The sequence below is a fragment of the Sus scrofa genome, chromosome 7 (genome assembly GCF_054392235.1).
Source record: "Sus scrofa isolate SSC_HxYL_T2T_F1_AM1 chromosome 7, Sscrofa_HxYL_maternal_Yorkshire_Landrace_v2.0, whole genome shotgun sequence".
NCBI classification, from domain to species: domain Eukaryota; kingdom Metazoa; phylum Chordata; class Mammalia; order Artiodactyla; family Suidae; genus Sus; species Sus scrofa.
In genome coordinates this window covers 64,479,621-64,507,598 of record NC_139389.1, presented here as the reverse complement: position 1 = coordinate 64,507,598, position 27,978 = coordinate 64,479,621, and the positions used below count along the sequence as shown (strand labels likewise).

The 27,978-nt window shown below is 44.8% G+C and overlaps 1 protein-coding gene and 1 long non-coding RNA gene across 7 annotated transcripts in view; one reads left to right on the top strand and one right to left on the bottom strand.

Annotated features, from left to right (window-relative positions):
• LOC110261561 (uncharacterized) overlaps positions 1 to 27,978 on the top strand; it is a 46,190-nt gene that overhangs the window by 13,484 nt on the left and 4,728 nt on the right. For 2 of the 5 annotated variants that reach the window (XR_014810507.1, XR_014810506.1), the window contains one exon: positions 3,227 to 3,459. The exons of the other annotated variants lie outside the window; for them this stretch is intronic. This is a non-coding gene — a long non-coding RNA (uncharacterized LOC110261561). Of the gene's footprint in view, positions 1 to 3,226; positions 3,460 to 27,978 lie in introns of those variants that run through there. 5 annotated transcript variants of the gene reach the window in all.
• Positions 17,106 to 27,978, bottom strand: part of PRC1 (protein regulator of cytokinesis 1) — a 30,837-nt gene continuing 19,964 nt past the window's right edge. Inside the window, exons 9-15 of one of the 2 annotated variants that reach the window (XM_021098989.2) lie at positions 27,030 to 27,125; positions 25,273 to 25,419; positions 24,949 to 25,059; positions 21,444 to 21,554; positions 20,194 to 20,370; positions 19,827 to 19,868; positions 17,106 to 18,251 (exon numbers count right to left, since the gene is read on the bottom strand). In XM_021098989.2, coding sequence (XP_020954648.1) covers positions 18,180 to 18,251; positions 19,827 to 19,868; positions 20,194 to 20,370; positions 21,444 to 21,554; positions 24,949 to 25,059; positions 25,273 to 25,419; positions 27,030 to 27,125 — 756 coding nt within the window. In that variant the 3' untranslated portion in view covers positions 17,106 to 18,179. The remainder of the gene's footprint in view (positions 18,252 to 19,826; positions 19,869 to 20,193; positions 20,371 to 21,443; positions 21,555 to 24,948; positions 25,060 to 25,272; positions 25,420 to 27,029; positions 27,126 to 27,978) is intronic. The other variant, XM_021098990.2, reaches the window with a different exon arrangement.

Below are 27,978 nucleotides of genomic sequence, written 5' to 3'. Positions count from 1 at the left end.
TTCCCTCCGGGGGGCTCTGATCACACAGGGTGCCTGTGCACAGGACCCCTGGGTGTTGGTTACAGTGTAGGTTCCAGTGCAGCTGGGGACAGGGAATCGATAAATTACAGAGTTAAAAACAGAGGGTGTGACTGTTACTCAGCCATGAAAACAAGTGAAGCACTGACACAGGCCACAGTGTGGAAACAATACTCAGAGAAAGAAGCCAGACGCAAAAGGACAAGTAGAGTGTGATTATACTTATGTGCAACGTCCAGATCAGGCAGATGCATGGAGATGGAGAGGGGATAGTGGTGCTGGGGCCATGGGAAATGAGGGGGGTGGGCTCTGAAGGTGAGGGTTTAGGGGAGGTGATGGAAGTGTTCTAAAATGGATTGTGCTGGAGTTCCCGTCGTGGCTCAGTGGTTAACGAATCCGAGTAGGAACCATGAGGTTGCGGGTTCGATCCCTGCCCTTGCTCAGACCCCTAGCCTGGGAACCTCCATATGCCACGGGTGTGGCCCTAGAAAAGGCAAAAAGACCTAAATAAATAAATAAATAAAATGGATTGTGCTGATGGCTAAACACCTCTGTGAATATACAAAACACCACTGAGCTTTATACTTAAAATGGGTGAATGGTGTGGTATGGGAATTAAAGCACTAGAGGCATCCAGTGCTCCCTCCAGGACCTGACCCCTGAGGTGTGGGGTGGGGCAGGACCTGCATGTCTAAAAGCCCCATCGTGTACAGCCAGGCAGTCTGCAGCACCTCAGGAAAGGCTCTCCATGGCATCAGACATGTGGGCCCTAGTGTGGTCAGGCCTTTGGCAGCAAGGCTGGATTCCATGGCCTTGCCATCCTCTCTTGGGGACAGTGGCATCACCTCCGTAGGAGAAAGTGGGTCAGCTGGAACCTATGTCTTCACACTTCTTCTCTCCCAGTGATGGCAACAGCTGACCTGTGCCAGAGCCACCCAGGCAAGAGCACCAAGCACAGAGTGACTGAGAAATCAGACGCAGTGGGGCGGGCTCTGTGGAGGCAGCAACCCAGGACTGAGGTCGTAGAGCCTCCTGAATGTCATGTCTTCACCCGGTGCTCCGCTCATGGGTGTCGCTGTCAGGCTTGAAGGTTGAAGCAGCTGTGGCATCGAGATTTCATTGGGAGAAACTGTCCTCCCTTGCTTTCTCCTTGTACTTTTGTTGGGGAGCCCCCCCCCGTTTTGTCTTTTCGTCTTTTTAGGGCCGAACCTTTGGCATATGGAAGTTCCCAGGCTTGGGGTCCAATCCGAGGTGGAGCCGCCAGTCGATGCCACAGCCACAGCAACGCCAGCTCCTTAACTCACGGAGCGAGGCCAGGGATGGAACCCGCAACCTCATGGTTCCTAGTCGGATTCATTAACCACTGCGCCACGACGGGAGCTCCATCCATTTTTAGGTGCACATTTCAGGGTCATGAAGCAACTCACACTGTTGTGCAAACATCCATCTCCAGAACTTTTTCATCTTACAAAACTGAAACTGTCCCCATTAAACACTAACTCCCAAACCCCCTCCCTCCACCCCAAGCCCACATCCTACTTTCTGTCTCTATGGATCAGACTGCTTGAGGGGCCTTGTAGAATTGTCCTTTTGTGCTTGGCTTACATCACGGAACATAATACCCTTGAGGTTCATTCATGCTATAACGTGTCAGAATTCATTTTTAGGCTGAAAAACATTCCATTGTGTGGATGGACAATGTGCTGCTTCTCTATTCAGCCATCAATGGGCACGTGTAATACCTACATTAAATTCTCATGTCATAATATTGTGGAATAACCTCAGAAAGTGCTATGAATCAAAAGTCATTTACTAGCAACTTTTTACCTGAACTTTTTATTTTGTAAAACATTAAGGTGAAAAAAGGGAAGCATACATACGAACTTCACTTGTGTTCAGAAATTAACGCTTTACAGGAGTTCCCGTCGTGGCACAGTGGTTAACGAATCCGACTAGGAACCATGAGGTTGTGGGTTCCATCCCTGGCCTTGCTCAGTGGGTTAAGGATCCGGCATTGCCGTGAGCTGTGGTGTAGGTTGCAGATGCGGCTCGGATCCCGCATTGCTGTGGCTGTGGTGTAGGCCAGTGGCTACAGCTCCAATTCTACCCCTAGCCTGGGAACATCCACATGCCACAGGAAGTGGCCCTAGAAAAGGCAAAAAGACAAAGGAAAAAAGAAAAGAAAAAGAAATTAATGCTTTACAATAGTTACTATTCCCTGTGTGCAAATCGTGTGCATAGACTGTGTGCATACATGTGCTGTGTGTGTGCACTGGTGTGTGTAGGAACACATGGGGTATACAAGGGATATGTGTGCTATGCATTGTGTGCATGCATATTCATGTCCTGGTGTGTGTATGTTTGTGCATATGTTAGAGTGTGTGCTGCACATGTGTGTTCGCATACCTGTGTGTTGGCTGGAACCACTTGCAAGTTGGTTGCAGACTGACTTGGGCCATGGATGCATCAGCACATCCTGCTCAGGAGATCCTGCATTGCCATGTGAGGTCACAGATCTCAAGCATTTAAGCGTATGGAGCAGGATGTCCTAACAGAGTCCGTCTCCCCACATGGTAACTGTCTCAGTAATATCCTTCACGCCTTCTCTAAGCCTCATCCAGGTTTCCACTTAGGCCCCCATTACATTCTGCCATCTGTCCTGGATCTGCATGAAGCCACATTGTCATGGTTGGAGAGCCTGGCCAGGGCTGTGGACCCCACTCCTGTGGACCTGGCTTCCAGGCCCTGTGCCCCCATCACTCAGCACAGCCCTGACTGGGATGGGGCCACGTAGCCTCCTTCCTTGGAGGGTCCCAAAACCCAGTCAAGGGGGTTCATTCTCCCCAAACTCAGCATTAGGAATGGGGTGTTGATTGCCACCCTGGGTGTGAGTCCCTGTACTTTTGAAAGAGCAGGCAGTGGGCATGTGGGTTGTATGCGAGCCGGGGAAGGGGGCAGGTGCAAACAGGCAGGTGCCCAAGGAGCTTGGCCAATGGTTTCTCTGCTTGAGCGGCTTCTGTGCCCCAACCTCTCCCTGTGATCTCTGCACCCGCTTCCTGCACATGGGAGGACCTGGAGGCCAGGCTCTCAGTATCCTGAACACCCTCCACCTGGACTGTGTGGGACCGTCCTGCCCCAGATTCCAGGGCAGCCACTCCTGTGGGGACGAGGATGCTGGAATCAGGTCATATCTGGTCTGTCCTTGCAGGAGCCTAGGCTGCAATATGAGAAGTTCCTGGCTGACACCTGGGTCCCGACTCTCATGTGGCCAGAGAAATTGGGAACATTTTTGTTTTGCATGGTGCAGTGTTTAATGACAAAGACTTTGTGCCGTTTCCTGATGTGGATGAAGTGTGGAGCCCAATGGATTTATTCACCAAGAAATGGACATCCTACTTCCCACAGGAAGCTGAGCCCCTGTCCAGAGATGAGAGACTCCATGTGAGTGACCTGTGCCTCCCAGGGGAGCAGCCCTAAGCTAGTTTAAACCTGACCAAGTTCTGTCTACATGGTATATTTACTGTGCTGTCTACACTGAGAGTGTTTAGACCTGACCATGTGCTGTCTACACCGAGCGTGTTAAGACCCGACCATGTGCTGTCTACAGTGAGAATATTTAGCCCTGACAGGTTCTGTGCACAGTAGGATGTGAGGACCTGGGTGGAGACCTGGCCTCAGTCCTGGGGCTTCTGGGGGACATGGGGACTTGGGTGGAGGCCTGGCCTCTGTCCTGGAGCTGCAAGGGAGGACATGGAGACCTGGGGGAAACTCAGCCTCAGTCCTGGAGCTTCAAGGGGACATGGGGACCTGGGGAAAACCCAACCTCTGTCCTGGGAGGCTCTGTGCCTCTGTCTGAATGTCAGTGCTTAAGTGTTGGCTCTAGAGCTGTGCTGGCTTGTCTGTTCACAGCATCTGCTCTGAGTATGGTGACATGGCCTCCCAGGGGTCAGTGCCATGGGAGGGCCAGTGTCCTACCTTTCCCGGTGCTGGTGCAGACCCCTCAAAGGTCACCTTCTCCGGTGCTGGTGCAGACCCCTCACCTGGGCTACCTCATAATTTCTCTGATTCACCAGCATGCACAGGGCAAGGAGGGGGCAGGTTTCCCTGGTGAACTGATTGCTGGGCTCATGGATCTCAGTTTAAGGCCAAAAGGCAGCAGGTGAGCTCATCTTTAGCGTCTTCTTTCCACTCGGCCAAGCCCAGACCTGCACCCCCTCTTTCAGCTCTGCTGTCCTGTGAGTTTTCTCATCACCTCAGTGAGACAGGAAAGAGCCAAGGTAATGTGTTCACCTTTATCATGAAAGCTTTAAGAACAATGAAGATAACCCAGAACCAAGTGAAAAGAGGAGGGGACTGATTTCTCTGGGACAAGTGTTGGGGAAGGAGATGGACCCTGCATTTCTTTGTACAATCCTACCAGGTCCCAGGGACCCAGCTCACACTGGGGGCCCACCCAGCATAGCCCTGGTATCAACCAAGGGGATGTGAGCCCACGCACAGGGTCTGGGGAGCTGGGATCACTGAGTGTGGATGTGGTACCCAGGTGGGGAGTCTGGGGAGTTGGGGTGGAAGTCTCACTCCCCTGCTCCCTGCAGCCCTGGGTCTTTGGTCTGTGAGTTGTCAACTTCAGGCCCCCATTTGAGTGGGTTCCTGCAGTGTTTGGAAATGTTGACTTTGTCTGATGCTCAGCCTGTTTGCATGTCAAGACCCTGCATTTAGGGAGATGGCATGTGAGGGACAATGTGTCTGGGGCCCAGATGAGCCATGATCTGACTGGCTATGTGGGTCCCTCTGGTCCCATCTCTCGGGCTGAGCCTCATCTGTGTCAGCACTTTCCCCACTGATGTTCTGGGGATGCTGGTTTCTGAGTTAGCTTGCTCTGGTGTCTCTGCTTGCCTCCCCTCTCCCTGCAGGCTGAGGGGGTAGAGGGGCTGCTTACTGGGTGGTCTCTGCTCCTGTGGCAGGAAGGACCCTGCAGGGGGGACCACAGAGTGTGGGATGTAATCCCAAGAGCATGGGGCCCACAGAGGTAAGATTAGAATGGTGAGTGTTCCCTCTATGGTACAACGGGGATTGGCAGCATCTCTGGAGCAATGGGAAGCAGATTCCATTCCCAGCCTGGAACAGTGAGTTAAGTGCCCAGCGTTGCCAGAGCTACAGCATAGGTTGAATCTGCGGCTCAGATCTGATCCCTTGCCTGGGAAATTAATATGCTGCAGTGTGGCCAAAAGAAGAAGTGAAAAGGGAGGTGGGGGCAGATCATGGTAGATTCTGTTGGCCATAAAACATGTCAGGTATTTCCTTCATTGAAATGGGAAGCTGAAACTGACAACACTAACATGGCCCGAATCTAAGCAGAACACAGACTGGGACTTGAACCCATGTGCCGGAACTCAAACCCAGCCTAAACCCAGACTGGGACTTGAACCCATGGTTTTATTTATTTATTTATTTATTTATTTATTTATTTATTTTGTCTTTTTGTCTTTTGTTGTTGTTGTTGTTGCTATTTCTTGGGCCGCTTCCGTGGCATATGGAGGTTCCCAGGCTAGGGGTTGAATCGGAGCTGTAGCCACCGGCCTACGCCAGAGCCACAGCAATGCAGGATCCGAGCCGCGTCTGCAACCTACACCACAGCTCACGGCAACGCCGGATCGTTAACCCACTGAGCAAGGGCAGGGACCGAACCCGCAACCTCATGGTTCCTAGTCGGATTCGTTAACCACTGCGCCACGACGGGAACTCCCCCCATGGTTTTAAATTAGAATCACACCCTGTATCTGGACTCACTGAGGTTCAGGTTCTTCATGCCTCTGCACAGAAGGAATTCAGCGAGAGACAAAGTGATAGGCAAGAAACAGATTTATTAAGATTGGACGCTTGTGAGAGATGCAAGCAGGCAATCATGGAAGCTCTGCCCTGAGGATCCAGTGGGCTACAGTTTTATCATTCAAGGGAAGTGGGGGTCTGAAAAGCCCGCCTTTTCCTTTCTGGAAGTTGCAGTAGCTCCTCCTTGGTTTCCAATAAGGTGTGTATTCAAATCAGCAAAAGGGCGGTCCTCAGACTTCTGCCCTTGGTCTGAACCTGAGTACAGACCTCATCCCATTCCCCACCCAATGATCTGAGGCAATTCTTACACCTCCACTAGTCAATCCAGGCTGCCTTGTTCTGATGGCTCTTGTGAACAATTTATTAACTTACAGAGATCTCCCAATGTATTAACTTAAAGTTTCCCCCTTTATCTATGATCCCTTATTGGGACTTCTACAACTACCTCTGCCTACTCTATCCCTAGCAGAGCCAGTAAGGTATTTAAGAGCCAGATACACATAATTAGATTTACTTGAGAGGCAGACATAGGCACAATCATGATGTATTTGAGAAATGTAAAAATTCTGCCTTGACTTGAATGGGAGATAGCTACTAGAAAATCATGTAAAATGAGGTCATGAGAGATAATGTGACTCAGACATGGGTTTAGACTTTATGTAATTAAAAAAAAAAAAAAGATTAGAACGGTGGCTGGTAAATGGTTCAAATTGTCCTGCTTATGCATCTAGTGTGCATGTATGAATAAGTTTAGTTGTCAATATTAGTAAAATAATATAGAAGACTGGGGAACTTATCCAGCAATGGTTATTAATGTGTGATCATGAAAATGTAGAAGTTCTTCCATGGCAGGTGATACTGCCTCTGAAGAGCCTACCTGAAATGGATATGCCTAGTGATATACAGAATTTTTGCCTATGATTTGACTTTGACAAAGTGACATAATTTGTACCTATTAGCTCATTTATTGAGAAAGACATAATGGTTATTGTTGTTGGCTTGACACCAGTTGACAAGGATTCGATTCCTTCCTTATTTTAAATGTTCATGGGTAGGCTCTGCAAATGTAGGATGCATCATAGGCTAGTAACCATTCCCGGTTAGTAGTGGTAGTTTCTGCTGCTGAGACTTCTTGTTTGGATGCAAATGCTTCTGAGATGATGAAGATAATTAGCATCACTGCTGTTACTGAGTGAATGAGCTTATAGATGAACTACTTCATGTTGTGTGTGCATCAGGGTGGTGGGAGGAATGTGACATCCCTAAAAACAAAGAAAATGCTGTGGGGAGAAGGTCATATTTACTCTTACAAACATAATTGTGAAGTGAATTTTTGCTCACATTAAGTGTAAATCTGAGAATAGTGGAAATCAGTGTACAAAACTTCCTTCCTATAACAGTGCAGGCTGCTCCCGTTGACATTACATAATGGAAGTGCACTGCTACAGAGTATGTACCGTGGGGGACAGTGTCCAGGGATGCACTGCATAAGGTGCTTCCAGTCAAACCACTGGTTGCAAAAAAGAAGAAAGCCTAAAACTCACAATAGGTGGAAGAGCATGTTACACTACCTCTTTGAAGAGTTGCTGATCAGCTAAATACTATTACTCCTGGAAGAATAGCGATAATTATGGCAGCTGATGTAAAGTAAGCTCATGGGTTGACATCTACCCCTATGAGAAACATCTGACGGCCCCACAAGATAGAGCCTGAAAAGCCAGTGGGCATGATTCATACCATTCCCATGTATCTGAAAAGCACTCTTTGTCCTAAATAGTATGTAATATGTGAGACTATTATAAACCCAGGTAGGCTATGAGTACAGACTTCAGTGTGACCAAAGAATCAAATTAGGTGTTGGTATAGAATTGTGTCTCCTCCTGCAGGGTCAAAGAAAGTAGTATTTAAATTTTGATCTGTTAACAGTAGAATAATTCTGGCTGCCAGTGTTCCCAGAACTCATCCTCTGCTCACCAGAACTGAATAGAAATGCAGAGACAGAGTTTGGGGTGAAGGAGAAAAAAATAGCTTTATTGCTTTGCCAGGAAAAGGAGGGTCGTGGCAGGTTAACCTAAAGAATGTGCCCCATTAGGAGAGGTTGGGAAGTAGTTTTAAACCTTTGAGAGTGAACAATAGGGCTGCAGATAAGGATCAGGGGAGAAGGAAGCTTGTGTTGTTTTCAAAGCTGGTGTTCAGTGGTCTAGTGGCCTTTCCGGAATGAAGAATGCTTCATTAACACCTTCCATTTGTTGGGGCTTCTAGTTCTGCAGAAGAACTCAAAGATATTGTTATCTATATTCCTGGAGGAGGAACCGGGACCAAGACCCCTTCCCTCCAATCTGCACTATTGCTTCTTGACCGCTCCTCTCCAGTCTCTGCATCCCCTCCCTTTCCTGATTATTAGCTGTTTGAACCTGCCCTTTGGAACTCAGGGAAAGTCATGGAGGCTGAAGTTTATTCCCTAAAAGCAAGCAATGGAGTGAAAGGCCAGTAGAAGGAAAAATCCCTCTCGTCCGGACTCTGAAGAGGCGACACCCCAAATCACTCACGAGAAGCGGTCTTGATGCAAACAGCAAGAGGATTTTTATTCCAAGCGCCCTGGGGCCCACAGTCCTACGCCACGCAGGGGTAGAGGACTGCAGCCATGAGTGCAGAATCGGGACAGCTTTTATGGGGTTCACAACAAAGCCTGTGCGTCGCAAACCAATCATTTTAAAATATCGAGAGCCCGTGCTCCGTGGACCAATCATTTTAAAACAGCTCCAGAGGTCCGCATTTGCGCAGGCTCCTGGGCAGAGTGACAGATTGCAGTTGAGATAGGTCACTAGGGCTTTCAATGTGTAATCAATTCTTCTATGGTGCCAGTCAGTTTTACAGAATCCAGATAAGCGATTAGTCAACTCATTTCCTGTTATCTTACTTAGGCCAGGATAGCAGGCCCTGGAACAGCAAGAAGTGTGACCTTCTACCTATTTACTGGCAGTGAGCAGGGTCTGGAATTCGGGGGCATTTAGAGCTTTTTATTAACTTCCTGGGTTCTGGGAGGGTTAGGTTGCATTTTCATCCTTTCAGGAGCACACAGAAAAGCTTGTGTGTGTGCCTAGGAGCCCCACAGGACACTATCTTGGTTACACTAGGACTGAGAGTGCTAATTACAGTAATATGGCTACAACTGGGGCCAATCAAACAAATAATGATGTTTGGTATTGGAACAATGGCTGGTGGTTTTACATTAAAGACTGTAGTCATAACAGTATGACTGAGTATTTCCTCCACCAAGTTTTGAGGAAATAACCTGCTAAAATTAAGGAGAAAATGGTTAGTTCAACAGAGGGTCCTGCATGTGCCAGATTGCTGGCTAGAGGTGGATGTATGCTTCAGCTGGTACCAGAACCAGCTCTACTATTGATACAAGTAGGAGTAAGAATGAGGGGGGGAAGTAGTCAAAAGCTTATATTGTGTGTTTGGGGAAATGCCACATCTGGTGCCCCAGTTATTAGTGGAAAAAGACAGTTTCCAAATTTTCCAGTCATAGTGGACAAAACGATAAAGAAAATTATTACAAATGCATGGACTGCCATGACTACATTACAAATTTGCTCATCTTCATGTGTTGTGAAACCGCAAAAACTGTGGCAACAGAAGGAGACAAACAGCACTCGGAGATATGGAAAAGCAAGGTTTATTCAGCACCAGTGCGGGCTCAGAGGAGTCACCTCCAGAGTCTGAGCACCAGGTCTTTGTTCTCAGTAACTTTTATACACTACAAGGTCTTGATTTTCCCATGTAAGCATCCCGGACCTCCCCCATCCCCAAGCAGACAGTGTTCCTCCCTAAGAAACTGAGCAAGCAAGGTTACAGAAGCAGAACTGATAACCAATGCTGGGTACCTGATTAACAGGGCTGCTGGCTTGGACAGAGAGCACACAGTTGTTACATTATTACAAGAAGGGTGGCATAGTGATGAGCACAGCTGGAAAGGCTTGCAGCTGCCTTCTTAGCTAAGGGGGGGGTTGTTCTTTTTTTTTTTTTTTTTTTTTGTCTTTTGTTGTTGTTGCTATTTCTTGGGCCGCTCCCACGGCTTATGGAGGTTCCCAGGCTAGGGGTTGAATCGGAGCTGTAGCCACCAGCCTACGCCAAAGCCACAGCAACGCGGGATCCGAGCCGCGTCTGCAACCTACACCACAGCTCACGGCAACGCCGGATCGTTAACCCACTGAGCAAGGGCAGGGACCGAACCCGCAACCTCATGGTTCCTAGTCGGATTCGTTAACCACTGCGCCACGACGGGAACTCCTTCATTTACCTTTTAATAATGAGTTCAGCAAGGCTGCAGGTTACAAGCACAATATACAAAAATCATTTGTATATCCGTATTTAGCCAAGTAACAAACTAGAAATTCTAATTAAGAAAATTCCATTTAAAAGTTCCCTTTGTTGGAGTTCCCGTCAAGGCACAGTGGTTAATGAATCCAACTAGGAACCATGAGGTTGCGGGTTCGAACCCTGCCCTTGCTCAGTGGGTTAAGGATCCAGCATTGCTGTGAGCTGTGGTGTGGGTTGCAGACACGGCTCAGATCCCGTTGTGCTGTGGCTCTGATGTAGGCCAGCAGCTATAGCTCTGATTATTAAACCCCTAGCCTGGGAATCTCCATATGCTGTGGAAAGCGTCCCTAGAAAATAGGCAAAAAGACAAAAAGACAAAAAAAAAAAAAAAAAGTTCCCTTTGTAGTTCAGCAGGTTAAGAACCCAACTAGTATCCATGAGGAAGCAGGTTTGATCCTTGGCCTCACTCAGTGGGTTAAGGATTCAGCATTGCCACAGTTGCGATGTAGATTACAGACTTGACTCAGATCCCAAGCTGCTATGGCTGTGGTGTAGGCCATCACCTCCAGTTCCAATTCGACTCCTAGACTGGGAACTTCCATATGCCACAGTGTGGCTCTAAAAAAAGTAAGAGGAGACTTTGGGGAGACCATGGCACCAAACAGATTAATGGAATGGATATATATAACCAACTGACTTTTTTGGGGTTTTTTTTGTTTCTTTTTTGTTTTTTGGAAAAGGCTAAAGAAGAAGGAGCACTCCCAAATGCTGCACCAAAGGCATGCAAAAGTTCCTGGGCCAGGGATTGAACTTGGGCCACTGCAGTGACAAAGCTGTGATCAATCGATTTTTGACAAAGGTACAAAGGCACTGAAGCAGAGAAAGTTTAGCTTTTCAGCTAATGGTGCTCAACAACAGGATAGTTATATGCAAAAAAAAAAAAAAAAGAACTTAAAGTTATGGGACCATATAGATACACACAGAGCCAAAATAGTTCAGATGTAATATAAAACCTAGAGCTTTAATCTTGCAGGAGAAAACCTTTATCATTTTGGGTTAGATTAAGATGTCTTAGAGCAGCAATAGCACAATCCAAAGACCAACAGGATTTCATTAAATTAAATCTCTGCTCATCGAAGACACTGTTAAAATGAAAGCAGACTATGGAGTTCCTGTCATGGCTCAGTGGTTAACAAACCACTACGCCAGAGCCACAGCAACGTGGGATCCAAGCCGTGTCTGCAACCTACACCACAGCTCACAGCAACGCTAGATCCTTAACCCGCTGAGCAAGGCCAGGGATCGAACCCTCAACCCCATGGTTCCTAGGCGGATTCGTTAACCACTGAGCTACGACAGGAACTCCAATACAGTACCTTTTAAAAAGCAACCCCCAAAATAAATACCTAGGAATAAACCTGGCTAAGGAGCTGAAAGATTTATATGCTGAGAACTATAAAACATTAATCAAGGCAAATGAAGAAGATTCAAAGAAATGGAAAAATATTCCATGTTCCTGGATTAGAAGAATTCATATTGTTCAAATGGCCATACTACACAAAGCAATCTACAGATTCAACGTGATCCCTATCAAATCACACATGACATTTTTCACAGAACTAGAACAAATGATCTAAAAATTTACTCAGAACCATAAAAGGCCTAGAATTGCCACAGCAATCCTGAGGAACAAAAACCAAGCAGGAGGCATAACTCTCCCAGACTTCAGGCAATTTTACCAAGCCACAGTAATCAAGACAGTGTGGTACCAGTACCAAAACAGACATACAGACCAAAAGAACATAACAGAGAACCCAGAAATAAATCCAGACACCTACCATCAATTAGTCTTCAACAAAGGAGCCAAGAACATAAAATGGGAAAGACAGTCTCTTCAGCAAGTAGTGCTGGGAAACCCGGACAGCTGCATGCAAATCAATGAAAATAGAACACACTCTCACACCGTGCACAAAAATGAACTCAAAATGGCTCAAAGACTTAAACATAGGACAAGATGCCATAAAACTCCTATAAGAGAACATGGGCAAAGCATTCTCTGACATCAGCCTTTCTCAGGTCAGTCTCCCAAAGCAATAGAAATAAAAACAAAAATAAATGAATGGGACCTAATCAAACTGACAAGCTTTTGCACAGAAAAGGAAACCATTAAAAAAAAAAAAAAAAAAAAAAAGACAACCAGGGATGGGATTAAGATGGCAGAATAGAATAGAAGGACTGGAGCTCAACCTCTCTCCTAAAAACAACAAAATTATAACCAAACGCTGAGCAACCTTCAACCAAATGGACTAGAAACTTTCAAAAAGATATCCTACTCCAGAAGACAAAAAGGTGGCCACATCAAGAAGTAGTAGGGCTATTACATGACATAAGCAACCCCATACCTCCCAGGTGGGAAGACCCACAGACTGGAAACTAACCATATCACAGAGACTCACCTACAGGAGTGAGAGTTCTGAGCCCCACATCAAGTCCCCACGCCTGGGGATCTGGCACTGGGAGAAAGAGCCCCCTGAGCATCTGGCATTGAAGGCCAGTGGGGCTTGTCTGCAGGAACTCTGGGGGAAATGGAGAGCGGCTGGGGGAAATGGAGACCCCATTCTTGAAAGGTGCACATAGACTTTCAAGTGCACTGGGTCCCAGGGCAAAGCAGAGATTCCCTAGATATCTGGGTTGGACCTGACTGCAATTCTTGGTGGACCTTCTGAGAAAACAGGGGGTGACTGTGGCTTGTTGTTGGGGAAGGGCATTGGAGGCAAAGCTTCTGGGAATATTCATCAGCATGCATTTCTCTGAAGGTGGCCATTTTGGGAATATCTGGCCCTACCCATCAGTGACAAGAAGCCCCAGGCCAAACAACAATCTAGGAGTTCCGTCGTGGCGCAGTGGTTAACGAATCCAACTAGGAACCATGAGGTTTCGGGTTCGGTCCCTGCCCTTGCTCAGTGGGTTAACGATCTGGCGTTGCCGTGAGCTGTGGTGTAGGTTGCAGACGCGGCTCGGATCGTGCGTTGCTGTGGTTCTGGCGTAGGCCAGCGGCTACAGCTCCGATTCGACCCCTAGCCTGGTAACCTCCATATGCCACAGGAGTGGCCCAAAGAAATAGCAAAAAAAAAAAAAAAAAAAAAATCTAGGTGGGATCACAGCCCCACCCATCAGCAAACAGGCTGCCTAAAGACCCCCCAGGCACACAGCCCTCCAATCTCATCTAGAGACTAAGGCCCACCCACCAGAGGGATAGGAATCGGCCCCACCTACCAGTGGGCAGGCACCAGTCCCTCCCATCAGGAAACCTACAGCAGCCCCCGTACCAACTTCAGCTACAAGGGGGGCAGATACCAGAGGTAAGAGGCTACAACTCTGCAAAAAAGGTCACCATGACAAAAACCTATAAAAATGAAAAGACAGAGAACTGTAACTCAGATAAGGGAGAAAGAAAAAAACCCAGAAAAACAGCTAAGTGATCAGGAGATTCTCAGCCTCCAGGAAAAAGACTTTAGACTGTTGATGCTGAAGATGATGCAAATCATTGGAAATAAGCTGGAGGCAAAGATGGGTAATTTACAGGAAACACTGAGCAAAGAGATACAAGATAAAAAACTTAAGAAGAGATGCAAAATACAATAACTGAAATAAAAAATGCATTAGAAGCAGCCAACAGTAGAATACAGGAGGCAGAAGAACAAATAAGTGAGGTGGAGGACAGATTAGTGGAAATTATGGATGCAGAACAGAAAAGAGAAAAAAGATTGAAAACAAATGAAGAGAGTCTCAGAGAACTCTGGAACAATGTTAAACACACCAACATCTATATTATGGGTGCCAGAAGGAGATGAGAGAGAAAGGGACAGAAAAATATTCGAAGAGATAATAGCCGAAAACATCCCTAACATTGGAAAGGAACCACTCAAATCCAGGAAGTGCAATGACTACCATATAAAATAAACCCAAGGAGGAACACCCTAAGACGCATATTAATCAAACTGACCAAAATTAAAGACAAAGAGAAAACACTGAAAGCAGTTAGGGAAAAGAAATAAATAACATACAAGGAAACTCCGATCAGGTTATCAGCAGATTTTTCAGCAGAAATTCTGCAGCCCAGAAGGGAGTGGAATGATATACTTAACATGATGAAAGGAAAAACCTCCAACCAAGATTACTTTACCCAGCAAGGCTCTCATTTAGATTTGAAGGAGAAATCAAAAGCTTTACAGACAAGCAAAAGCTAAGAGAATTCAGTAACGCTAAACCAGCTTTACAACAAATACTAAAGGAACCTCTAGGCAGAAAAGAGAAGGCCACAGCTAGAAACAAACAAACAAAGGACAGCCTACAAAATGGGAGAAAACAGTTGCAAATGAAGCAACTGACAAAGGCTTAATCTCTAAAAATATACAAATAACTCATACAACTTAGAAGCAAAAAAAGAAACAATCCAATTGAAAACTGGGAAGAAGACCTAAACAGACATTTCTCCAAAGAAGACATAGGGATGGCCAACAAGCACATGAAAAACTCAACATCACTGATTATTAGGGAAATGCAAATCAAAACTACACTGAGGTACCACCTCACACTAGTCAGAATGGCTATCATTAATAAAACTACAAATAAAAGGAGTTCCTGTCATGGTGCAGTGGAAATGAATCCAACTAGTATCCATAAGGATGCCAGTTCGATCCCTGGCCTTGCTCAGTGGGTCAGGGATTCAGCATTGTCATAAGATGTGGTGTAGGTCACAGACTCAGCTCAGATCCTACGTGCTATGGCTGTGGTATAGGGTAGGAGCTGTAGCTCTGATTCAACCCCTAGCCTGGGAACCTCCATATGCTGTGAGTGTGGCCCTAAAAGGAAAAAAAAAAAAAAGACTACAAATGACAAACACTGGAGAGAGAGGGAGAAAAGGGAACCCTCCTGCACTGTTGGTGGGAATATAAATTGGTGCAACCACTATGGAAAACAGTATGGAGGCACCTCAGAAAACTAAATATAGAACTACCATATGATTGGAGTTTCCGTTGTGGCGCAATTCACTATAAACAAAACTATAATTGAAAAAGATATATGCACCCCTATGTTAACTGTAGCACAATTCACAATAGCCAAGACATGGAAATGGAAATGTCCATTGACAGATAAACGGATTAAGAAGATGTACACATCCACTGACAGATAAACGGATTAAGAAGATGTACACACAATGGAGTACTACTCAGCCATAAAAAAGAGAACAAAATAATGGCATTTGCAGCAACATGGATGGAACTATATATAGACTCTGATACTAAGTGAAGTAAGTCAGAAGGAGAAAGACAAAGACCATATGGTATCACTTATATCTGGAATCTAATATACAGCACAAATGAACCACTTACAGAAAAGAAACAAACTTCATGGACATGGAGAACAGACTTGTGGTTGCCGAGGGGGAGGGAGGAGGACGGACTGGGAGTTTGGGGTTAGTAGGTGCAAACTACTGCATTTGGAGTGGATAAACAATGAGATTCTGCTGCATAGCACAGGGAACTCTATCTGATCCCTTGTGATGGAACATGATGGAGGATAATGTGAAAAAAAATGTATATATAACGGGGTCACTCTGCTATACAGCAGCAATTGACAGAACATTGTAAATCAATTACAAAAAAAAGGTTTTTTTTTTAAATGCATGAAAGCAGCCACAGACGGAGACAAGATCTTTCCAAAACATACATCTGATGAGAGAGCTCTTGAAACTCAACATTAAAAGACAACAACCCAGAGTTCCCGTCATGGTGCAGCAGAAACAAATCTGACTAGGAACCATGAGATTGCGGGTTTGATCCCCAGCCTCGCTCAGTGGGTTAAGGATCCAGCATTGCCGTGGGCTGTGGTGTAGGTTGCAGACACAGCTCAGATCTGGCGTTGCTGTGGCCCTGGCGTAGGCAGGCAGCTACAGCTCCGATTTTGACCCCTAGCCTGGGAACATCATGTGCCATAGGTGCAGCCCTAAAAAGACAAAAGCAAAAAATAAATAAATAAATAAGTAACACAACCCAATTTTTTAGATGGGCAAAACTAGTAAACAGGTACTTCACCAAAGATAAGAATGATGACAATGAAGCACAGGAAACAAGGTCCAACATCATCAGTCATTAGGGAAGTGCAGGTTACAACCAAAATGAGAAACCATTTAACAGTTACTAAAACAATTCAGATTATAAAGCCTCACCACACCAAGCACTGGAGAAGATATGAAGAAAATGGAACCTTCATACATAATAGTGCAACCACTTTGGAAAAGTTTGAGAGGTTTTTAAAAAGTTAAACATACACCTGCCATATGTATGATCCAGCCATTCCACTCCTAGCATTTACCCAAAAGAAAATATATCTGCATACAAAGACTTGCACATAGCAACAAAACCAGAAGTTTCCTAATAGTAGCTCAGCCCCTTTATCCATTACGAGTAAGGCTTTTTATTCTGCTCAAAAAACTTTTTATCTGAGAACAAGAAATGTTAATTTAAAAACAGGCAAAATGTGAAAATTACACTTCCAACTAAAAATTTTTCTTCTTCTTTTTTGCTTTTTAGGGCCGCACCTGCAGCATATGGAAGTTCCCAGGCTAGGGATCAAATCAGAGCTGCAGCTGTCAGCCTACACCACAGCCACAGGGATGCCAGATCCGAACTCCATCTGTGACCTACACCACAGCTCATGGCAACGCCGGATCCTTAACCCACTGAGCGAGGCCAGGGATTGAACCCGCATACTCATGGACACTAGTTGGGTACATTACTGCTCGGCAGAATGGGAATTCCCACAACTAAAAATTTCCCATATTTTCATTTAGTCTTTTCTGTTTTCCACAGACAAAACCAACCAAAAATTGACTTGAGGAACAATGAAAACACACACCATAATATATATTTTTGAAATGCCATTATACAAATTTTAATTTATTTTGAGAATATATTTATATTTTAAGATCAGAACATGTATACATATGACTAAAAAACAGTATGGCTGACACAGACCAGGTCCACACTGGTAAGCGTCTGAGAACCATTTAATGTGCTGACAGTAGTACTGGCGCAGGCAGACAGAGGAAGAATAAATAATAGTGCTTTGGGGAGCACAGTAGTGATCAATAGGGTAGGTAAGTAAGGAGCCTCATCGTGGACACTACAGCAGGAACAACTCCCCAGTACTGACATGTGCAAAGTTCCATGTCTCCACGATGGAAACGGCCCAACCCATCCAAACAGCCTCCCACTTAGTTGGCAAGTGAAGAGGGTGGAGGAACTGGACTCGGAGAAAAACTGACATAAAGTTCAGACAAGCATGTGTGTTCATACACACACCCTACAAAGGGCCCTGCCCTACAAAACAGAACTGTACACAGTTTAACAAAGGTGCTCCCAGCCTCCCTGTCACCTCTTGGGCAGTGAGTCAGGCCATCACAACTTCTGACACCCAGACATCTTCATCAGGAGGAAGGCTGTCCCCTGAGTGGTGGGGACAGGCGTTAGGTGAGAGCAAAGCTTTGGAAGCTACTGCATTATTTCAACATCCCTAAACAAAAAAGATATTAATTGCTAATCATAAGTGTACAAACCAAAAACTGCTTCATGTCCCATACCTCAAGGATGAGCACAATCATTTTGCTGCGCAATGGTGAAGCCAACAACAAGCCCTTGACTGTGCTTCCGCAAGTACAGTTACAGGGCAGGGAAAGAAATTAGGTTCCATGTGCTAAAATTTACACTTATTGCTATGAACTAAGTTTTAATGTATTTCTTGAGTCAAAATAAAACCAAGTGTCTAAGGACCCACTAATCCTATGATGGATTTTCATCTGAAACTCATTCACTTGTATAAGTTAGGCCCATGGTAATGGAACCTGTCCAGGTTTTCAAGCATGCATAAACTGACGAAACATTAAAGCCGCCCTTGTATAATTAGGCACAGGAAGCCTCAGGTGGCTGACTGATCAGGGCTTCTCAGGACTGGATGTTGGTCGAATTGAGGATTCGAGAAGTAGCATCAGATTTGGAAGCCTTTGAAAGTTCTCGCTGTTGAAAAATAAATAACATCAGTGGCAGCACTACCCCCTCTCATGGATGCCCCGCCCTTGGAAGCATGAGATATAAGGCCTTCTGCGGGCTGGTTCTTCAAGATGGTGGTCCCTAGCCCAGCACAGGCTGTGTTAGGAACCAAAGGTAAGGGACTCTGAGCATCTTAGTTACAGATTAACCAAGTGCACATGTGCCCTTGATCCCTTTCCTCAGCCAGTCCATTCTGTTAAAACCTCACAGGAGAGAAATCCCTTCCAGTTGACAAAGTAATCTGAGTTGTCGAGCTAGGTAGGCAACAAGCTTTGGTCTTTTGAGCCCTTTACAAAACAATGGGCCAGAAAATATATCTACCAATCCCTGGGGCTGAGGGCCTTGTAACCTGCTGGTGATTTGATCTCATGCTGGAGCACATGGTATAGAAGCAGAAGATAAAGCATGAATGACCAGCGAGAAAGACAGACATTAGTAGAGGTTAGTCTACTGTGCTTCAGTGCTGCCTGGTGGATTCTACCAGCCATAACACCCAAAACCAGAAGAATCTCCCTCAGCCTAGACAGAGATAAAGAGATACATGTAAATGCCAAGAGGATTAAGTGGGGCTTGGCTCAGCAAACAGAAAAGAGACAGCTGGGCTCCTTGTCCATTAGTCAGCTAGCTGGAGTGACAAGTACTCACTTCCTATGGGTAGAACCACCAGTCAAGTAACTTGACAAAAGCAGCAGAATATAAAGCTAGCTTCAGTGCTCAAAATGAGCAATAGCCTTGGGCAGCTGTCACATTCTCCATCCTCGCAGCAGGAAGGTTGATGCCCTAGGCTTTAATTCAGTATTCCCTGCTCCCAAGGGTGAGGGGCAGCCTCACCTCTCAAGAGGAAAATACTGAGGGAAGAGAACATCCAATGTTAAGGAAAGGGCACTGCAGTTAAGTGCTGGTAAATGAGTAAGTTACTAGGAGCAGAAGAGCATTATGGGAAAAATTACTTTCTTCCAGTGCTTCACATATGCTTTAGCAGCTCAATGCGGCAGAAACAGGCAAAGGCAAAGAAATGAGCATTGGCTAGCTCAGAGCAGACAGAAAGTTGGCAATTCAGCTCTGAGGGGTTAGTAAGACATATACTCCAGGAAATAATCAGCACGCAGGCCAAGAACCTCATAGGCAGCACACAGCTGGGACTCCCCTCCCCATGTGATGGGGCCTCTATCATCTCCAACACATTGGAGGCCTTTAATGTCACAACTGGGGAGGGTGAAGGTTTTCTGATGTGAAATACCATGATTAAATTAAAAGAAAACAACTTTGCCTGACTTTAGATGGGCTGAGAATCCAATTCAAGTCTGAACAAGTTAATCAGCAGGTTAGGCAGTCTGTTGGGAATTTAAACCAGATAGTTATTACTTTTGAAATCTATGTTAGAAATTTCTGCTTCCTTTGTAAAAAAAAAAAAAAAGTTTTTATGAGCTTGTACAGCTGAGATTGGTTAGTGTAGCCCTGTGCCCAGATGGTAATGAAGCCAGCAGATGACAGATCAGTTTGAAAAGGGGACATGGGACATGCAGGGGTTGCCATACAGACCTGAAGCCCAACAGTGGAGCTGTCAGAAAGGGACGGATCCTTCTAAGAACAAAGAATTAAGACAATTACCAAGAACTCCACCAAGAGAGCACCAGGGCAGTGATTAGCAGGGTTACCTCCTACAGCCAGGGAATGGTATTTCTTAAGCAGAAGGACCCAGGTTAAATGTCTGGTTGCTGCTACCATCTTCCTTCCTATATACCTCCCTTAAACTACCACACCTCATATCATGGTCAAGGCAGGAAAGGGATTCTCAGCCTCCAAAGTACTGTCCTAACTAATAGCTTGGGCGTCCTTGGGAAGATACCCACTCTGCCCCAACTGTGTGCTCCCCAGGGACTGGTAGATATTAGAAAAGGTGAATTACCGCAAACTCAGAATAGGTGCTGGCAACAGAATTAATGCTGAAGTTGCGCCGTGGGGGGGCCGAGTCAGGGTACCCACCACTGAGGATGCTGCCATTGAGCTCCAGGTTCTCCTCATTGGCTCCATGCTTGACACCACGGGGTGTTTTTCTCCCCGAACAGGTAGAAGTGATGACAGGCTGTAGAGAAAAAAAAAAAAAAAAAAAATCAATGTATCATCCTTACAATGGCCACACACACACAAATTATCAAAGGCTGGTACCACCTTTATATTATTAGTGTCTATAATCCTATATTTCTGGTTTTAAAACACAAACCCTTAATGATTTGCAAAACCCTTATCTTGAGCATAGTCTGTAAAATACTTGAGCCTGAACACATTTTACCAAACACTCCCCACCAGTCTCCTTGGGAGAGAGTACCTATTTGTGTTTAGTGATCCAGTGTCAACAGGCTGGAAGCCACATGCAGGGAACTTTGCTCAGCAGCAACTGAAGACCAGGCTTTGAACTGAGCCTTCGGTGACTCTAGTTTCCCAGTCACATCCCAGGGCGTCCCATGATATTAGTTGGGGCTCAAAATGACCATTCTCTTCTTTTTCTCATTTAGCTTTTGACACTTTACATCTGTCCACTCTTAGCATCTCAATGATAATGGAATCCAGGGAGCTTAGAAACTGTAACAAGTAGGTGTGGCTTGTTCAGCTGTGTGGCTGGACCATACTGACAGCCCCATCCTAGGCTTGCAGCCTCAGCCCTCCCCCTCCTACACGACTGAGCCTCAGCCTACTCATGAGGAATGTGCCCAAGCCAGATGAATTCCCTATTAACTTTGACCCGAGCTTTCATCTGATATGAAAACTGGAAGAATGCCTTTTGCTGACGCAGATGATTAATGGTCTTGAGACCCTGGGGGGAGGAAAACCACCCAGTTCCTATCAGTAGTCATGCTTCTCCCTAGTGGTCAGATTCTGGTTTTAGCTTTGGCCCCTTTAAATCCCCCTATAGCCCTTCTGTCACTGAGGGCAGCTACCAATGCCTCTGGATCATTGTCTGCCTGATCATGCCTGTATATGAATAACCCACAATAAGCTTCATAAGTGCACTTTACAAAGTTGCCTACTTCATTTTTTGGTCTCCAAGTTCCTTGTCTGTCCAGAGGATATTATTCAACATTCCTGCCTCCCAGCAGGCCCCAGGGTACATAGGTTGGGACAGTGTTGGGGATATGATTGTACAGAGAACATACTAACCTTGCTGCCAGAAGGTGGAAGTCGGGACACAGGGGAGCGGTAGACCGTCCCACCAAAAAGAGGCCGAATGCTACTGTTGGCTGTAGCATTGGACACAGTGGTAGTGTTCAGCTAAGGAGGAGAACAGAGATTACTGATATGAGACAACAATGCTTAGCAAGCCATCCCTACACTAGAGAGAAGGGAGGACAGGAAGCCGTCTGATGGTCTTTGTGGTGAAGAGCTCTAAGGACACCTGTGACAAGTGTTCAGAGGTCCATCCAACAGATGGAATTGTAAAGTGGGACAACGACCTTGTTTCTAAAAGTTAAACAGACCCCTAACATATGACCCAGCCATATCACTCTTGGGTATTTACCCAAAAGAAATGAAAGCATATATCCACACAGACTTTCACATAAATATTTATGTGCAGTCGCCAGAAAACTAGAAATAAGCCAAATGTCCATCAATACAGGCAACTAGGGAGTTCCCATTATGGCTCAGCAGGTAACAAACCAGACTAGGATCCATGAGGATGCAGATTTGATCCCTGGCCTCACTCAGTGGACTAAGGATCTGGTGTTACCGTGAGCTGTGATGTAGGTCACAGATGCGGCTCAGATCCCATGTTGCTGTGGCTGTGCTGAAGGCCAGCAGCTGTAGCTCCAATTCATCTCCTAGCCTGGGAACTTCCATATGCTGCAGGTGTGGCCCTAAGAAGACCAAAAAAAAAAAATACAGGCAACTAGACAAGCAAGTTGTGGTATATACATCTAATGGAATGCTGTTCAACAATAAAAAGGAATAACCTACTGATACATACAACAACATGGATGAAAAAAGCCAGACTCAAAAGTATACATGCTATATGATCCTATTAATATAAATTATTAGAAAATGCAAACTAATCAACAGCAACAGAGCAAAGCTGCAGTTGCCAGGAGCTGGGTGAGGAAAGGGTGGGAGTGGTTAAAGAAAGCAAGGAGAATACGACATGGCAAAAGGAAACTTCGAGTGTGATGGTGATGGTTTCTGGTGTATGTTTATGTCACAGCTTATTAATGTGTACATTTAAAATATGTGTCATCCCGCGTTGCTGTGGCTCTGGCGTAGGCCGGTGGCTACAGCTCCAATTAGACCCCTAGCCTGGGAACCTCCAAATGCCGCGGGAGCAGCCCCAAGAAATAGCAAAAAGACCAAAAAAAAAAAAAAAAAAAAAAAAATTATGTGTCAATTTTATTCAATAAAGCTGTAATTTTTTTTTTTAATTAGAAAAACGCTAGGTGGATTAAAAACCTTAACTGGGATAGCAAAACTATCCAAATACAAGACGTCAACTAGGAAATATAACATAGGAAAATACCTGTGTGGCCTCAGGTCATGGATAGATTATTTGCAAGGTACAAGAAGTATAACCATTAAGATAATAGATTGAGGAGTTCCCGTCGTGGCACAGTGGTTAACGAATCCGACTAGGAACCATGAGGTTGCGGGTTCGGTCCCTGCCCTTGCTCAGTGGGTTAACGATCCGGCGTTGCCGTGAGCTGTGGTGTAGGTTGCAGACGCGGCTCGGATTCTGCGTTGCTGTGCCTCTGGTGTAGGCCGGTGGCTACAGCTCCGATTCAACCCCTAGCCTGGGAACCTCCATAAGCCGTGGGAGCGGCCCAAGAAATAGCAACAACAACAACAACAACAACAAAAGACAAAAAAAAAAAAAAAAAAAAAAGATAATAGATTGAAAACATTTTTACTATTTTAAAATTAAGAGCCTTTTTTTTTGTTTGTCAACAACACACCATAAACAGCAAAGTCAAGCTACAGAAGATATACACAGATGCCGGGAAACACAACTGACAAGGGAGTAGCATCCAGAACATACAAAGAATTCCTATAAAATTTCTAAGAAAGAGATAAATGTTCCAACAGAAAAACTATTGAAAGCCTTCTCAGAAAAAGAAATCCAGAAGGCTAATGAATATGGCAAAAGGTTCCACTTCACTAGTAAAAAAGGAAATGAAAACTAAAATCATAATGAGCTTTACTTCATACCTATTCAATGGGGAAAAATTTTAGTCTGAAAATCACACGTTGGCAGATTGGAGCCACCACAACACCTAGGCACTGCCACACTGGAAACATAAATTCTTTTTTTCTTTTTTTGGTCTTTTGAGGGCCCCATGTGTGGCATATGGAAGTTCCCAGGATAGGGGTCAAATTAGAGCTACAGCTGCTGGCCTACACCACAGCCACAGTAACTGGGAATCCGAGCCGCATCTGCAATCTACACCACAGCTCACGGCAATGCTGGATCCTTAACCTATTGAATCAGGCCAGGGATCAAACCCTCATCTTCATGGATACTAGTCAGGTTCATTATTTCTGAGCCACAATGGGAACTCCTAGAAGCATAAATTCTTATAATCACTTTGGTATCACAGACTGAATGATTAGTGCAGTCAGGACTTAGAAAAGTTTAAATGCAGCACTCTTAAGATCAAGCCATCTCACTTAATCTTTGTATTCTCAGAGTCTAATAAAGAGATTCTCAAACTTTTAATGTAAACAAACCTTTTTAGAATTGAATTTTATGTTTAAAATTTCCTCATTTGAGCCCCTAGCCTGGAAACTTCCATATGCCTCGAGTGTGGCCCTAAAAAAAAAAAAAAACAAACATATTATTACTTTCCTAATAAAAAATAAACTACTTAATATCAAACTATAGGGATCTAGTTTAATAAATGAGAGTATGTCAAAAGAATAGAATATATTGGGGGGTAGGGGAATGTGCTTCGGTTGCGAGATGGAAATCCTGTGAAATTGGATTGTGATGGATCATTATAGAACTACAGATGTGATAAATTCATTGAATAATAAAAAAAGAACAGAATATATAGTTAATAATGAGCATGTATTTGAAGAAAGTTTGATGCTATGAAAAAAAAAGTCACAACCAATATCAAGTAGGGAAAAAGGAGAAATCAAAATTATATGTGATCTGTATTTTGTAAAAATACACTATTTTGAAAAGCTTTTTACAAAAGCAGGAAAAACACCAAATATTCTCACTGGTTCTCTTGGAGTTACATTACAGGTGATTTTTTTAAAAATATTCTATATGTTTATAAAGTATGAGTTAAGGAAGGAAAAGGAAAAGGAAAATAATGCTACACTTCATTTATCAAAGAAAAGGTTTAGAAAAAAAGGAAAGGAGGAAGGAAGGAAGAACTCCCTGCTTTCCTGCTTTAGAGACTAAGGAGTATTAGGTATTCCATTTGCTAAGCATGAAAGTCTTCTTTCACACATCTGCCACACATCAAAACTAGCTCTACTCCTTGACTGTCAAGTGTCAAGTTGCCACTCAGGATTAAACTTGTCTTCCACTCACACACGCATATGGACTCCACCTGGAAGGCTAGAAAAAGCCTTTCCCATCTCTGCACGACAGAAGGAAAGAGATGGCCAAGAGCCCCAGCCTCACAAAGAAACGCCTTGTACACTGCAGTTCACAAAGCCTCGTGTTTACCTTGCGCACTTTGCCCGGAGTACTGGGTGCCAGTCCTCGCCGCTTGCTGGGTGTCCGGGGAGTGCTGCCGTACAGCATCTCTGTCTCTGTTTGCTTCTTGTTCTTCAGTTGCTGTGTGAAAGTCAGAAGCAACAGTGATAAATCCCAGCAGGAAAACAGTCTGGGATAGGAGAGGCAGGGCCAGAAATCTCATGCAAATCTCTATACCCACAGCTAAAAAGAGCTGCCATGAGCTACCACTTCTGCAGCCAACCCAAGGCCCTGGCAGCAACTTGACTGCTCACACATGACTATCTTCCCTCTTCCCAAATAGGATTCACTTACTCTCTCCTGCTTGGCTTTCTCTTTCTCCAATCGATGCAGCTCCCACTGTTCTGTTACATACTCCATGAAGTTTTGTCCATTCACCACAAATGCCTTTGCATGCTCCTGTTCCCACATTTCAATTTGTGTTTTCAACTCTTCTTCCAGCTGAGACCAGAAACAAGGACATACTAATTACTTCAAATCTTTGGTGTGAAGCCCAGAAAGAAATGATTCTCCCTCTCCAGAGTATCATTAGCCTGGCTTCAGGAGCTGCACCCACATGGGAATAGGTTGGAGTGGCCAGAAATCAAAGTCTTAGGTTAGTCCATTCATAATACACCTGAAGATCAGAAAAGTTAAGAACCCAGAGCCTGACCACGAAGTTCTGGAGCCTGAAGTTGGAGGTGGCACTGGGGGAGACCGGCAACGTTACGTAGGCAGTGTACACTAAGAATAGCACTCTCTGGGCTCCAAATCTGGAATCTACCTCTTACTGGCTATGAAAAGGTGGGCAAGTTACTTAAGTTCTCAGTGCCTCAGTTTCCTCATCTATAAAATTGGAAATAACAATCTCAATCTCATAAAGATGTTGTGATGATTAAATAAATTAATAAATGGAAAGTACTGGAGTTCCCATAGTGGCTCAGTGGTTAACGAATCTGACTAGGAACCATGAGGTTGCAGGTTCGATTCCTGGCCTCACTCAATGGGTTAAGGATCTGGCGTTGCCTTGAGCTGTGGTGTAGGTTGCAGATGAAGCTCAGATCCCACGTTGCTGCGACTGTGGCGTAGGCCAGCGGCTACAACTCTGATTAGACCCCTAGCCTGGGAACCTCCATATGCCACGGGTACAGCCCTAGAAAAGACAAAAAAAAAAAAAAAAAAAAAAAGAAAAGAAAAGAAAGAAAGTACTTTGAAATAGTAACTATTCATTCAATAAATGCTAACTATTATTATCATTAAAATAGAGAACAGTGGAGCTCCTGCTGTAGCGCAGCAGCATCAGCGGCGTCCCTGCCACACTGGGATGCAGGTTTGATCCCCAGCCTGGCACAGTGGGTTAAGGATCCAGAGTTGCCACAGCTGTGGTGTAGGTCACAACTGTGGCTCTGATCGGATCCCTGGTCTGAAAACTCCATATGCTGTGGGATGGCCCCCCCCCGCAAAAAATTAAATAAAACATAGTAATGAAGTCCAAACATTTTCTCAAAAGGTTACTTTGTGTTATAGGCTGAATTATATCCCTTGCCAAATTCATATTAACTCATACTTGGAGTCCTAATCCCCAACATCTCAGAATGTGGCTTTGTTTGGACATGGAGGTAATTAAGTGAAAATGAGGTCCTCAGGGTGAGTCCTAATCCAACATGACTAGTGGCTGTTATGAGAAAAGAAAATTTGGACAGAGACACATACAGAAGGAAATCACGTGAAGATACAGGGAGAAGACAACTAGCTACAGCCAAGAGAGAGGCCTCAGATGAAACTGACCCTGCTGACACCTTGACCTCAGACCTCTAGCCTCCAGAATGGTGAGAAAATACATTTCTGTTGTTAAAGCCACCTAGTCTCTAGTACTTTGATATGGTAACCCTGAAAAGCTAATGAAACTTGAGAACAGGTTACTTATACTAGGAGGGCCCAATATATAGTTATTATCCCAGCCTAAGCTTTGGAAGAGGAGACAGGGAGCAAAATGATTCAATGCAAAGGATAGACAAAAAGTGAGATATTCTGTATCCAAGCACCAAAAACTGTTTTAGCAACAATATTACCTTTGGGAGTGTTTTTTGGAGCTTGGCCCGCTGCTTTTCTTCTTTTAGAAGATTTCCTCCACGATTTCTAAATCGACTTGGATCTGAAACTTTTCTCTGTGAAAAATACATTTTAATTAGAGTAAATCCCAGACAGACTAGTCACTTCTGCTAAGAATCCTCACTATTGGAGTTCCCCACATGGCTCAGCAGAAACAAATCTGACTAGCATCCACAAGGAAACAGGTTCAATCCCTGGCCTTACTCAGTGGGTTAGGGAGCTAGCGTTGCTGTGAGCTGTGGTATAGGTCACAGATGCACCTTGGATCCCGCATTGTTGTAGCTGTGGCATAGGCCAGTAGCTATAGCTCCGATTCACGCCCCCCCCCCGGCCTGTGAACCTCCATATGCCTTAGGTGTGACCCTAAAAAGACCAAAAACAAATTAAAAAAAAAAAATCCTCACTCTCAGAAATGGATACATATTTTTAAAGAGACCTGAGAGCTCTGCATTCCTTTCCACTCTTAGTAAAGTGAGAAATGGTGGCTTTCTAAGGCAAGGGAGTGACATGTGAACCCTCCCAGATCTATGAAAGATCAAATACTGGGATGCTTGAAAACTACTGTTTCTTTTTTAATCTAGAAAGTAAGACAGGGAGTGCCCACTGTGGCTCAGTGGGTTAAGAACCCAGCATTGTCTCAGGGGTTTGATCCCTGGCCTCAATCAATGGGTTTAGACTCAACATTGGTGCAAGCTGCGACTTGGATCCTATGTTGCTGTGGCTGTGGTGAAGACCTTCAGCTGCAGCTCTGTTTCAACCCCTAGCCTGGGAACTTCCATAAGCTGCAGGTGCAGCTGTAAAAAGAAAAAATTAAAAGTAAAACAGGATTTAATACTTACTGTACAATGTCACTGGCTCCCTTCCTTGGTTCAGAGGTCCCCAGTAGGAAATGGGATATATGGAGGGACA